General features: G+C 38.9%; 1 protein-coding gene across 2 annotated transcripts in view; it reads left to right on the top strand.

Moving 5' to 3' along the window:
- col25a1 (collagen type XXV alpha 1 chain) overlaps positions 1-14,278 on the top strand; it is a 1,104,568-nt gene that overhangs the window by 914,981 nt on the left and 175,309 nt on the right. For both annotated transcript variants that reach the window (XM_079866340.1, XM_079866339.1), the window contains 2 exons: positions 8,257-8,289; positions 8,405-8,440. In XM_079866340.1, the coding sequence (XP_079722466.1) occupies positions 8,257-8,289; positions 8,405-8,440 (69 nt within the window). The remainder of the gene's footprint in view (positions 1-8,256; positions 8,290-8,404; positions 8,441-14,278) is intronic.

The raw sequence follows: 14,278 nt of genomic DNA on the forward strand, positions 1-14,278 counted from the left end.
CTTATATGAAAAATAACAGGAGTGAGTTAAAGTAACAGGAGTGAATAGAGTCCTCTGTTTTGTTGATTTAATACTGTAAATATTATTTCTCTTTCCACCTCCTTTGCTGTGAAGTACTACTAGCATATAGTACATCACTTCAACATAGAAATCTTATGCACACACAGTCATGTACACTCTCTCTCGTGCACACACATATGGACACTCATTCCTGTTACCTGTTCCTCATTCCTGTTATGAAATAGTTCATTCCTGTTACCAAGTGTTCATTCCTGTTACTATTATTTATTTATTTTCTAAAAAAATAAAGTTAAACCACTGTTTTTATCAGTTTTGTTTGGTCCATCATTTATACAATCGTTTAATAAATTAAATTATAAAAAAATATATAAACTTGAGGCTTCGGTCTTCTTTAAAATGAAAAAATGGCTTTGTGTTTTTTATTAAAATACACTTTGCCTTAATATTATAGTGATTTTTTGTCACAAATATCAGTTATTTGAAAATATAACCAACAATATCTTTAAAATAAACACTTTCTTGTGGGGGAAACAAAGGAATAATTGACATGCTTTTAAACATGCTTTTTAAATGTCACATGAATTTCGGTAACAGGACTGTGAAAACATGCATCCATCTTCTGCTTAGAAACCTTGTAAAAAATTAAATAAAGTTGCCTGAGATTGACCAATACACATTTTGAATAGGTAAATATTTGAGTATTAGATTCAGTGTTGAACAAAAAAAAAAAAAAATAAAGTTTAATTTTTAAGAGTTACAACAAGCAAATGTCACCCATTCAGTGGAATGGCCCACATGCCTTTGAATGCAACACTCTGCAGATTCACTTTATTTCGACATTGTCTAATAATCCAAATGTAGTTGTATAAGTTACTATTATACAAACCAGAGGACAGGCAATGATTTTCGAGCTATACAGATGGCAGAAATAATGCTTACGTCTCTCTTCTGTTTTTGTTGCAAAGATAGCTGATAATAATAGTCATGTAAATAAACAAAATCTAAATATTATCATTTTATATATATGACGTTACCATCTGACCATCTGAAATTTTCTTCTAAAAGAGCATTTTTATCAAGCTTGTATGTTTATGTTCACACTTAAATGGCAATGAAAAGTAGCCTACCTATTAATTGTCATTAAAGTGAAATTACTGAACTTAAATATACGAGCTTGATACAAATGATTGTTTTAGAAGAAAATTTCAGATGGCACTCAGAGGCTTTTGCATCATGAAGTCTTCATATATATATATATATATATATATATATATATATATATATATATATATATATATATATATATATTGTTATTTGCGATTTATTAATTATGATTATCAAAGTTTACATTGAATATATATAAACAAATTTTGTGTAAACATGTTATAATTTGCCTATATATATATATACACACATATATATATACTTTTCCCCTTTACTTAACATGAATTGTAAGAATATGACTAATAGTAAAGACTAGTACTAATAAATAAACATTAGGCCTATGCTAAAGCTATTAAATAGCAGTGCCAAACTAGTTTTTGTTAATACAATGTTGTTATGAGCCACTACAGTCATTTATAAATATAAAAAATAACACAAAGTGAAAATAAAGTGGCATTTTGGGGTTAATATGGAAACGACAGTTGCCATGGTGAATACACAATATTAACAATAACTGTTAATGAAACATGGAAACTGCTCCTGGTGAATAGAATGAAAATCATACCTGCATTACTTTTATTTCGTGTAATTTACAACGTAACGTTGCATGCTCGTAGTTTCTTTTGCACTTGATCAGTGAGGCGATACACAGCGCGCGCCGCCGCATTTGCGCGTGCAATTGAGTGTGCGCTCTGAGCACAGGATAACGGCTGACAGGACAAGAAAGTCCGTTTTTCTGAGGTGAAAGTCCGTTTTTCTGAGGTGAAAGACTTTATTTCAGCGTACACTTATGTCACTGACTGGTAGTTCCTATTGTGCTGGGTTTTCTGAAGTAGGCTAGTCATGATTCGCCTCTCGTAACATAACATGCTCTAAACACACCCGCAAAGTGGAAAAGGAGGAGCGGAGGCGCGGGGAGCAGAGCGCAAATTTGAGCTATATCGATATATGCGATATGGTCTAATTTCATATCGCATTTAAAAATATATCGATATATTTTTTATATCGATATATCGCCCAGCCCTAAACTGCTCTATAAAGTAGAAAAAGACTTGTCTTAGGCCCGACAGCAAAAGTTTGTCTTTTCGAACCAAACATAACTAAAACTTTTCAGCAACAAATGAGGGGATGCAATTTAAAAATTCCTTGACATAGCTTTCTCATGGATCTATTAAGCACTAAGAATATCGATATAAAAAGCAAAAGATTATGCTTTAAGGTGTTGATTAGGGTGGAGTAGAATAAGTTTACTGACATCCAGCTGTAACTGTTAAAGTAGTTTATGGCTAACAAAAATGCAGCAATTAAGCTTGCATCATAATGAAGCCCATAAAAGCCAGAGCATGCATTCCTCAACAATCTCTGTGCACAAGACATGTGAAGTGGAACCGCAAATTCAGCAGCAGGCCGAGGGCCCAGCTGCTCTTTCCCACCACATCCAATCATCCTCTGGTCCTCGCTGCACATTAAGCCCAAGACATTCAGCTACTTTTAGGCTTTCATACTTTACTTTTAGGCTTTCATTTTATTTCTGTTGTTGCCGTGTAACAAAAGAGAGCTATGCATTAGGCTACATAATTATATTTAATTCTTTGGAGTTTAATATCAGAACAAAGACATAAAGCATAGAAGTTGTCACTCATGAGTGGTTGTAATGAAGTACACAAAGACAAGGAATATCACAAGAACAGTCTTTAATCTTAATCCAACACAGAACACTTAGGAGAATCACAGAAAATAATACAATAAACACAACCACATATAACATAAACACAACCGATAACAGACAAAGAACAGACAGAACTCAGAGTTTAAATACACAGGGAGAAATAATGAACAGAACTAGAAACAGCTGTGGGATTAATTAACAACCAAGGAAACTAAAGCTGCGTTTCCACCGAAATTACCCAGAACAATTTGTCCCAGGAACTTTTTCCCGAGGAACTTTTTTCCCCCAGACCTGTTACTGTCTGTGTTTCCATCGTGGTCTAAAGTACCGTGAAGATTAGGCAAATTAGTCCGGTGATGTAGGTCTGAGTGCTACTTTCCAGTTCCCGCTGGATTTCATCCTCTGAATTTAAGCTTAATAAAACCTGAACCTCGTCGTCGGTCCATCTGTCGTATTTTTAAACTCCATTGTTGATTAGAATAGCAAACTACTCTTACTGCACGCACCGCAACAGACTTTTAAAAATGGTGGCTGAAATAAAATCATGTGTGGAGTCAACCAATCAAAATGCTGCATGAACTCAACCAATCAGCATGTTCAGCACCAATGTCCCACCCCCGAAAGTTCCTGAACTTTGAAAAAGTACTACCTCACCAGCAAGAACTTTCTGAGGGGCAAATTTTTACCCGGAACTTAAAGCAACACCAAAGATTCTTTTGTACCTTAAAATAATGTTTCCAAAATCGTTTCAGTGGTTCATCAACTCGTAACAGGGTGAACGGCACTTCTGCATTCGCTTTGCAGCCCTATATCCGCTATAACTGCACTGATCACAATGTTTTCTAGATTGGATAGCAGATCCGTAGTTCGAATGAGACATAAGAAACTACAAATTTGACTTGCTTTATGCCAAGCGTTACAATAGCCGATAGGTGGAGCAAGGCTCTGGGTGCAGCGTACTCGGCAGGTACATATAAATGGAAGATACCTAGCAGCCAGGTAGCTTTTGAATTGTCATCATGATGGAGTCTGCAAATAAAAGGAAGGGTATGAAGTCGGAGGAGGTGAAGAAAAGAAAACGGGAGCATGATAGAGAAAGAGCTCGAACTAGAGTGAACATTGGACTAAAACGGTGTCACCTGTCTCTGCAACTTTTTTCCAATAAAATGCTCAAGATTTTCACAGACAATGCAAATGGCTATTGCATGCTAAACTGTTAGGCAATCCATTTTTATTTTTCATCCTTGTGTAAACCTATCTTGCTATTGCTAGACCGTTTCAAATTTACCATTTCACACAATCTAAAAAAAAGATTACTTTTCTGATGTCGCAATACATCATACTTTCATAAAATCATGCAACATACTCTACCTTGTCTGTGGACATCGTTATTTCCAAAGCTGGTGCTGGATAAACGAATAGCGTGCGTGCGACGGTAGGCTGCGGTAGGCTAAATTATTTACGATAGCGGTAATGGACAATTCCGCTTCCAACCTGTAGGTGGACCGAAGAGGAAAAGTGCTTTGGTGTTGCTTTAATTTAGACCCTGGTTCCTGCGGTCGAAACACACCGAGTACCACCCCAAAGTTCCTAGTTCTGAGAGAAAATTCCTGCGGTGGAAACGCAGAGAAAACGAAACCAAAACAGAACATACGCGTTACACCCACCCCCTGGGAAGGCATGTCCTTGCGCCGTAACAGTCCAGCTGAGGAAGGATGATGGTGGCGATGACAGTGGGAGGAGAGGAGAGCAGGAGTAGCCAGGCGTACAGCCAGGACTAAGGTCCTCTGCGAAGTCGAGGGAGGGAGGAGCCATGGTGGAGACTTGGCTGATGAAACCAGGGGGTCGATGGACGGCAACTGTGCCAATGGAGGTGGAGACCCAGGCGAAGCCGAAGAGCCGAGCATCCTAGGTGGAGCCCAGGATGCCAGAGGAGGGAAGACGGAGGCCCGGAAGGCAGAGCCGAAAGGACGAGGGAGCCCGTTGGAGCCATAAGGGCGATAGTCCCAGGTGGAGCTGAGGGAGGGAAGAGCCAATATGGAACCGACAGGTCACCAAGCTGAGGTGGAGTGATAGCTGGGGGCTGGAGGTGGAGCCAGGGGATCCTTAATCCAAGGCGGAGCTGGTGACTGGAAGATCCGAGATGCATCCACACAGCATTGTGGAGCAAACAAAGGAGCAGCCGAGGAGCTGAAGAGTACCATCCGCTATTGAATCCTCACAAAAATTTGTAGAGGCCAGCTGCAGCTTACTCTCAATGGTGGGAGTGTGTGCGGGGCTTTCTTTCGTCCCACGCACCTGGTCAGACTTTTCCATAGGCTCAGGCACCGGGGTGATGGTTGGCCCAGTCCTCTTTACTGGCTCTTTCATGGTGGCTGGATGGGCTCTCAGTCTGGAGTGGGGCTGGTGACGTCCTCCTCAGCAGTGCAGATGGTGAAGGCAGACCCGCAGTTCACCAGCAGGCACTCCACAAACTCAGTGAATGTCCCCCAAGCAGCATCACTGGGCAGGCGTGCCTTGGTGCGATCGTTTAGGCTGGTCAGATAGAATTTGCACAAGGAGTGATTAAAGGACAAGTTCGGTATTTTACACTTAAAGCCCTGTTTACAGATCGTTTCTGATGAAATAGAATGGTTGAGATAAAAATGTGGACACATGCTGCTGTCCCGAGAATTTTAGGTTTATTTCGCTTCCCCCCCACCTACAGAATGGCAGCCTATGGGCACTGGAACAATCCTTCCTAAAACGCATTAAACTTTCGATTACAAAGACGTGAAACTCACCGAGTGGTCAGGGGTGTTCACTGATATGCTCACACAAAAATCGCTGCAAAAGATGCTTTCCAACAGGTTTTATCGTAGTTTTTGTCCAACTCCATTGACTTGAATTGGATGGGCTGTGTGCAGTACGGTATTACTCCGCCGCTTCTTCTTCTGCTTCTTCTGTGTATTCAATTAAATGCCAGTGGTTTGCTTGCAATTGGCAAAGGTGCATTATCGCCACCAACTGGGCTGGAGTGTTTATTATTCAAGCTCTCAACGGAAGAATCTACGGGTGTGAGACGTTTGGAAAAATAGGTCCACAGTTTTACAACGAATGGTAAAACACCTGTTGGAAAGCATCTTTTGCAGCGATTTTTGTGTGAGCATATCAGTGGACACCCCTGACCACTCGGTGAGTTTCATGTCTTTGTAAACGAAAGTTTCATGCGTTTTATGAAGGATTGTTCCAGTGCCCATAGGCTGCCATTCTGTAGGTGGGGGGGAAAGCGAAATAAACCTAAAATTCTCGGGACAGCAGCATGTGACCAAATTTTAATCTTAACCGTTCTATTTCATCAGAAACGATCTGTAAACAGGGCTTTAAGTGTAAAATACCGAACTTGTCCTTTAAGGAAGTGTGTTAGGCACGACAGTTGTAAAAATCCTCTGGTGTAGCTGCTCTTGCTCTAGGCAGAGCAGCTGGATGGCCGGCAAGTCCATTTTCGTAATTTTTTTAGGTCTGGTATTCTATCACACATGAGTGTCTGTAATGAAGCGCACAAGGATGAAGGAATATCACAGAACAGTCTTTAATCTTAATTCAACACGGAACACTCAGGAGAATCACAGGGAGTAATACAATGAACACTACCACATATAACATAAATGCAAAACAATGCCGGACAAAAAACAGACAGAACGCAGGGTTTAAATACACAGGGAGAAATAATTAACAGAACTAGGAACAGGTGTGGGATTTATTAACAACCAAGGAAACTAACACAGAACACATGCAAATGAGCATATGAAGCAAAGGAAACACAGAGAAAACGAAACCAAAACAGAACATACACGTTACAGATGTAGCCAAAGCAATGGTTATTATTAATCTTCAAGTCTTTTTTATGTATATATTTTTGTCTGATCACAAAGTATAAACATAAAACTTGTTAAAAAGATTAAAAAACAACAGATGGAGAGGTTTCTCATTTCATGTTTTTCTCAGGGAGATTGAAAACACATTGTGTTTTTCCAGATTTTGTTCCCTTGGGAAACATGGCACTTTGAAGCAGAAAGACATTTTCAGATATTCTGTTGCACCTGTGCATCCACTGTGCCAGCTCCCTCACCCAGACTGAACTCAACCATCTCACTGTTTTGAATTTCAATGATCTGCTCTGCGCTGGCACACATCTGTTTAATGTGACAGATGCTGCACAGTGTGTTTGTGTGCAAGATAAGAAACGTTTACACAAGTGTATTTTATGAATTTATATAGGTTGCCTTGACTTGATATATGATGCCATCATAAATCCTGTTTTGTGGGTTTGTTTTCATTGAATATTTATTAGATAAATGAAACAGTGATGGCATTTGAGTCAGTGAGTTAGTACTGTAATTAGTGCTTTAACATTAGCTTTGAAGGCACATTAAGCTGATTACTCTCCTCACCAGAAGCTTATTCTCATTGATATTTAACCTCCTTAATGCAAAGGAATGTGGAGGTTTAAATGGTACATGGAAATTTGGGCATAATAGCACAATCTAGTGACTGACTTAAATCAGTTAAAACAGAAGCTAACCTTAAACGAACAGAACACTCTCCATGACCTTACATGAGCAATGGATGCTCATGACCTCAATGCACAATTGCTACCAGGGATTATACCAAACATTTCTAGACTGTCTTGCATGTCAGTCCCCTTATAAATCTGTGATTAACTCAGCTTTCAGCACCTGTTAAAATTTGTGATTGGGATCTCTCATCACGTTTACTGAAAACAGTGGCTGCAATAAGATTTCGCTCTGAATCCCCCTCCAGATGTTACTTTAGTTAATTACTAATAGTTACATTATTATCCTTATTCACTATTAAAATATACAATGAGTAGTACGTACATAAAGTATAAGTACAGTATAAAATTCAACTAAATAAGCCTGGTGGTACATATCTGGTTGGTACATATATTTTGCCATAAAAGCACAATGTAGTGACAGTCGATTACACAGCAGCTAAACTTAAATGAAGACCCTCCATGAACGTTCTGCACAATTGCTATGATAGAATATACCCAATCAAAGGCAATCTCCTTCCTTCTTTTTTCCCCTTATGTCCTATTGGTGTTATGGCAGCGGTAGAAGCTTTAGCTAATGGATGTTCATCTTTCCTTATTTGTTTCACTTAAGCTAATCTGCTTTGCTTGTATACTCACACAATCTGATGAGCCGCTGTGTGCACCAGTTTAACCTTTACTTTGGCATGCTCAGCAGCATGCAGCAGCAGCAGCTTCCAAAATTTCCAAAAAACACCACCATGTGGTATAAAGAAGATGCTACACTTTAAATATTTTGGATGCAACAGTTTTAAATGGCTCAGTTTTGACCAAAACAAATTTACTATGAATTTTATATCTCTCACAGGGTAATGCAGGATCCTCTGCCGCTGGAATTAAGGTAAAACAGAACCTCAGAATTATTTTTATCTTTAAGTCCGTGTTTTTAGCAAGATCTACTTTTTCATTTGACATATACAGATGAGCACTTACAGGCATTCTTATTTCTTATACAGGGTGAGCCAGGAGAACCAGGACGTGGAGGACAAAAGGTAAAACTGCATACTGCACTGAGTATTCACTTGCAAAATATGAAAAGACAATGCAGAAAAGCAGAGTGCATGTGGCGGAAGACAAAACTAGTGTTGGGTCCGAGTCCACCATTGTCGAGTCCGAGTCGAGTCCAAGTCCTTAACAATCGAGTCCGAGTCCAAGTCCGAGTCCAAAGAGGGCCGAGTCGCACTTGAGTCCGAGTCCTTAACATCCGAGTCCGAGTCGAGTCCGGCCGAGTCCACAAAGATTTAAATAGTTTTAAATTGACCTTTCACAAAGACCCGCCCCTCTTACTGTCGCTACGTCTGACAAGCATTTCCGCTCTCACTCCACATGTTCTCACACAGTGAAATATATATTGCGGAGCAAAGAGGACACTGACAATGCGCCAACAGACAAGACAAGGCTACTTCTGGTATGAAATAATGTCTCAGCTTTCAAATTTTGTAATTTTTATGAAATTAAAACAATACACACCGTTTTGTGGTGCTTTAATATAGGCCTCAACTCAAGCAGCACATGAACTGATAATATCTTCTAGTTACGAATTAAACATGAATGAACATCAGAACTGCAAAAAGAATTCAATACACACCATTTTTCAAGTTCAAGTCCAATGACTTTAATCTACTATCTGGTTTGGTTTGTTTGTCGGACAAAAATGGCAGTTATCTGCATTATGATTGGTCAGATCGCATGTCAATCAAATTCCTGTGAAAGGTCTCAACACTGAGCTCTTAAATTAATATGTTAAACCTTACAAAATGATTCCAATGTATAGTTACAGTCATACGTTTACCTATCGTACATCTTCAGATTCTGCAAGGTAATGGTCAAGAATATAACACGATGCATTAAGAGCCAGGAGTAAACTTTTGAGCAAGATGACGTTGATTTATTTCTTTTTTTTTTTTTTTTTTTTATTATCATGCTAATGCAAATGGCTATTGCATGCTAAACTGTTAGGCAATCCATTTTTATTTTTCATCCTTGTGTAAACCTATCTTGCTATTGCTAGACCGTTTCAAATTTACCATTTCACACAATCTAAAAAAAAGATTACTTTTCTGATGTCGCAATACATCATACTTTCATAAAATCATGCAACATACTCTACCTTGTCTGTGGACATCGTTATTTCCAAAGCTGGTGCTGGATAAACGAATAGCGTGCGTGCGACGGTAGGCTTTTTTTGTTTTACATGCTAATATCTTATTTAGCCTCTAAATGGCAGGACTAAATTAATTAATGAATTTTTAAATAAAATAAGAGCAATTTACACCAATGATCCAGTTAAAAAATGTACACCCCCTGGCTCCTAATGGTTGCTTCCTTCTTGAGCATCACTAAATGTTTGCAGGGTTTGTAATAGTTGTGTATGAGTCCATCAGTTGTCTTCAGTGTGACAAGATGGATCTCACAATCATAGTCACTGCTAGTAAGGAGTCAAATATGCAGAAGATGCTGGAAAAGCAAAGAATGTGCAGGAGCTGGAGGATTTTTCCTCATGAACAACCATTAAAAAAAAAAAAAAAAAAAAAAAAAAAAAAAACACTTGTGGATCATTCAGGTAATGAAACACAATATTAAAATCAAGCCTATGTAATTTGTCTTGTATTTTGTGTTTGTAGTTTTTCTTGTGGACTAGGTTATTAAACATCCATTATGTGAAAACGATTTTTCAGGGCAGTAATAAATAGAAACAATGTTTTTATGATCATCCTCATAAAAAAAAAAAAAAATTACATTTTGGAGATTATGCAAGGTGTATGTAAACTTATGACTAAAGTGTAGGCTAAATCAATGTAACAAAAATCATAACATTATTAGACGCCAAAATGTTGCTATGGTTATCACGTTCTCATGTTGCTATGGTTACTGTGTCAATCATCGCAATTTCATGACTCACAGGACTAAAATTCTGCGGATTCTCTCCCACATTTAAATGCAGTTATCACTCTTTTTAATTTACAGTGTGAATGTAACCACTAGTCCTCTACAAGCATGAAAAAATATATTATTTAGATTGTCAATAGCACTCACTTTAAGCCATCACTTACTTACCGCGTTCTGCACTCTCCCTGAAACTCTCGTCATAAACACTGAAGTTGTCTGCACTGCACAGCGAATCTCTTATTTATATCGCGTCAAGAGCGTCAAGACTTTGTTGTTTATGAGGAGATTTGCGAAAGGATAAAACTCGCGCTGATTCTGAACATACGTTTTGATAGACTTTTCAGCATGGTGACTCAAAACGCCTCTGATTGGCCACTGTGTTCATGCGCTTAATATACATCTGTGATTGGCTACAATGCTCAACACTGATACAACACAATGTAAGCAGTTTCGTTTCGTTTCGTTTTTGAATAATATTGTGTCCTCCAGTGCCCGGACTCGACTGTACTCGGCAAATTTTCCGAGTCTAAAATGTCCGAGTCCGTGTCAAGTCCGAGTACAAATTCATCCGAGTGCGTGACAAGTCCGAGTTCATTCAAAATTGGACTCGAGTCCGGACTCGAGTCCGAGTTCGAGTACCCCAACTCTAGACAAAACTTGTAGTCCATTATAACATCTACAAAGACAGCCTTCATGCTTTCAATATGGAACTAGGCAAAGCTAGACAGACTTTCTTCTCAAATATTATAAACAGCAATTTAAACAACACACGCACTCTTTTTGCTACTGTAGAGAGACTGACAAACCCCCCAAGCCAGATTCCCAGTGAAATGCTCTCAGACAACAAGTGCAGTGAGTTTGCTTCTTGCTTCTCTGAGAAAATCAATAATATCAGAAAGGTGATCAGCACATCCTTGAGTTGCACTGAGGTCAGACAGATCAGACCACCTGAGAAAGTAGTTACTATGTCTGATTTCAAAGAAATTGATGGCAAAATTTTGGAAGAAACCATACAGCACCTTAAAACATCAACCTGCGCCCTTGACACACTTCCCACATCTTTTTTCAAAAGTGTGTTAAACAGTTTAGAAGCAGATCTTTTAGAAGTGGTAAATGCCTCACTTCTCTCTGGGAGTTTTCCAAACTCCCTGAAAACTGCAGTTATCAAGCCCCTCCTGAAAAAGAGCAATCTGGATAAGACCATATTAAGCAACTATAGACCGATCTCAAATCTTCCTTTCATAGGCAAGATCATTGAAAAAGTTGTCTTCAATCAGCTGAACAAAATCTTGAGCTTGAATGGATCCTTTGACAATTTTCAATCTGGTTTCCGACCGCACCACAGCACAGAGACAGCGCTCATAAAGATAATAAACGATATTCGCTTAAATACTGATACAGGCAAATTATCAGTGCTGGTACTACTCGACCTCAGTGCTGCATTTGACACTGTCGATCATAACATACTTCTTGACAGGCTGGAAAACTGGGTGGGGCTTTCTGGGATAGTCCTAAAATGGTTCAGGTCATACTTAGATGGGAGAGGTTATAATGTGAGTATAGGAGACCATAAGTCTGAGTGGATATCCATGACATGCGGAGTCCCACAAGGCTCAATTCTTGCGCCACTCCTGTTCAACCTGTATATGCTCCCAATGAGCCAAATAATGAGAAAGAACCAAATTGCTTACCACAGCTATGCAGACGACACACAGATCTACAGATCCCTATCGCCTAATGACTACAGCCCCATTGACTCCCTGTGCCAATGCATTGATGAAGTCAACAGTTGGATGTGTCAAAACTTTCTTCAGTTAAACAAAGACAAAACTGAAGTCATTGCGTTTGGAAACAAAGATGAAGTTCTCAAGGTGAACGCATACCTTCACTCTAGGGGTCAAACAACTAAACATCAAGTCAGGAATCTTGGTGTGACACTAGAGTCAGACCTTAGTTTCAGTAATCATGTCAAAGCAATAACTAAATCAGCATACTATCATCTGAAAAATATTGCAAGAATTAGATGCTTTGTTTCCAGACAAGACTTAAAGACATAAAACTTGTACATGCTTTCATCACCAGCAGGGTGGATTATTGTAATGGACTCCTCACTGGCCTTCCCAAAAAGACCATAAGACAGTTGCAGCTCATACAGAACGCTGCCGCCAGGATTCTGAGCAGAACCAGAAAATATGAACATATCACACCAGTCCTCAGGTCTTTACACTGGCTCCCAGTTAAATTTAGGATTGATTTTAAAGTATTATTACTGGTATATAAATCATTCAATGGCCTAGGACCTCAATATATTGCAGATATGCTCATTAAATATAAACCCAACAGATGACTCAGATCATTAGGATCATATCAGCTAGAAATACCAAGGGTTCACTCTAAGCATGGCGAGTCTGCTTTTAGCTATTATGCCAGCCGCAGCTGGAACCAGCTTCCAGAGGAGATCAGATGTGCTCCTACAGTAGTCACATTCAAATCCAGACTCAAAACACTTCTGTTTAGCTATGCATTTACTGAATGAGCACTGTGCCGCTGTTCGTCCAACTGTTTGTACTGTACTGTATTTTATTTTATTTTTCTAAACTGTTTTAATTATTCTTATTAGGGGTTCAAGCACGAAGTGATAAAACCCTATTGTAATTGTAAGGATTTTTATTATTAGGGGTTCAAGCACGAAGTGCTGAAACCCTATTGTAATTGTCCTGATTTTTAGGGGTTCAAGCACGAAGTGCTGAAACCCTATTGTAATTGTCCTGATTTTTAGGGGTTCAAGCAAAGTGCTGAAACCCTATTGTTATTGTACTGATTTTTATTATTAGGGGTTCAAGCACGAAGTGCTGAAACCCTATTGTTATTGTACTGATTTTTATTAGGGGTTCAAGCACGAAGTGCTGAAACCCTATTGTTATTGTACTGATTTTTATTAGGGGTTCAAGCACGAAGTGCTGAAACCCTATTGTTATTGTACTGATTTTTATTATTAGGGGTTCAAGCACGAAGTGCTGAAACCCTATTGTAATTGTACTGATTTTTAGGGGTTTAAGCACGAAGTGCTGAAACCCTATTGTAATTGTACTGATTTTTATTAGGGGTTCAAGCACGAAGTGCTGAAACCCTATTGTAATTGTGCTGATTTTTATTATTAGGGGTTCAAGCACGAAGTGCTGAAACCCTATTGTAATTGTCCTGATTTTTATTAGGGGTTCAAGCACGAAGTGCTGAAACCCTATTGTAATTGTCCTGATTTTTAGGGGTTCAAGCACGAAGTGCTGAAACCCTATTGTAATTGTACTGATTTTTATTATTATTATTAGGGGTTCAAGCACGAAGTGCTGAAACCCTATTGTAATTGTACTGATTTTTATTATTAGGGGTTCAAGCACGAAGTGCTGAAACCCTATTGTAATTGTCCTGATTTTTAGGGGTTCAAGCACGAAGTGCTGAAACCCTATTGTAACTGTCCTGATTTTTATTATTATTCTTCCGCCGTAAAACGCATCGTGCAGCCCAAACCGTAAGTGCTGGAGACTTGAAACTTTGCCAGATGGTAGTACAAAAATCGAGGAGAGGTTATCAAATTATGACCCCGATTGGCCAATAGGTGGCGCTATAGTAAGCAAAAGTATGAAATCGCTAATAACTCCTAGACGGTTTGTCGTAGACTCAAGTGTATATATCACTGTAATCCTTGGGTCAAGACGGACAAAATGTATATCTCCGATTTCATTTCCGGTATGCACATTTTTTCGCCATTTTTAATTTTGTCAAAAACCTACTTTTGCGAACTAGTCTGTGGTTTTTCGCCCGATCGGAACCAAACCAGTGCAGAAATATTCTTTGGAGTCTGATAAGTAATAATTATCGAAAAAAAGTGGAAATTTCCATTCACGGTCGCTAGGGGGTGCAAAATTAACACTGTGGGAGGA

The sequence above is a fragment of the Squalius cephalus genome, assembly GCF_949319135.1.
Source record: "Squalius cephalus genome assembly, chromosome: 3".
NCBI classification, from domain to species: Eukaryota; Metazoa; Chordata; class Actinopteri; order Cypriniformes; family Leuciscidae; genus Squalius; species Squalius cephalus.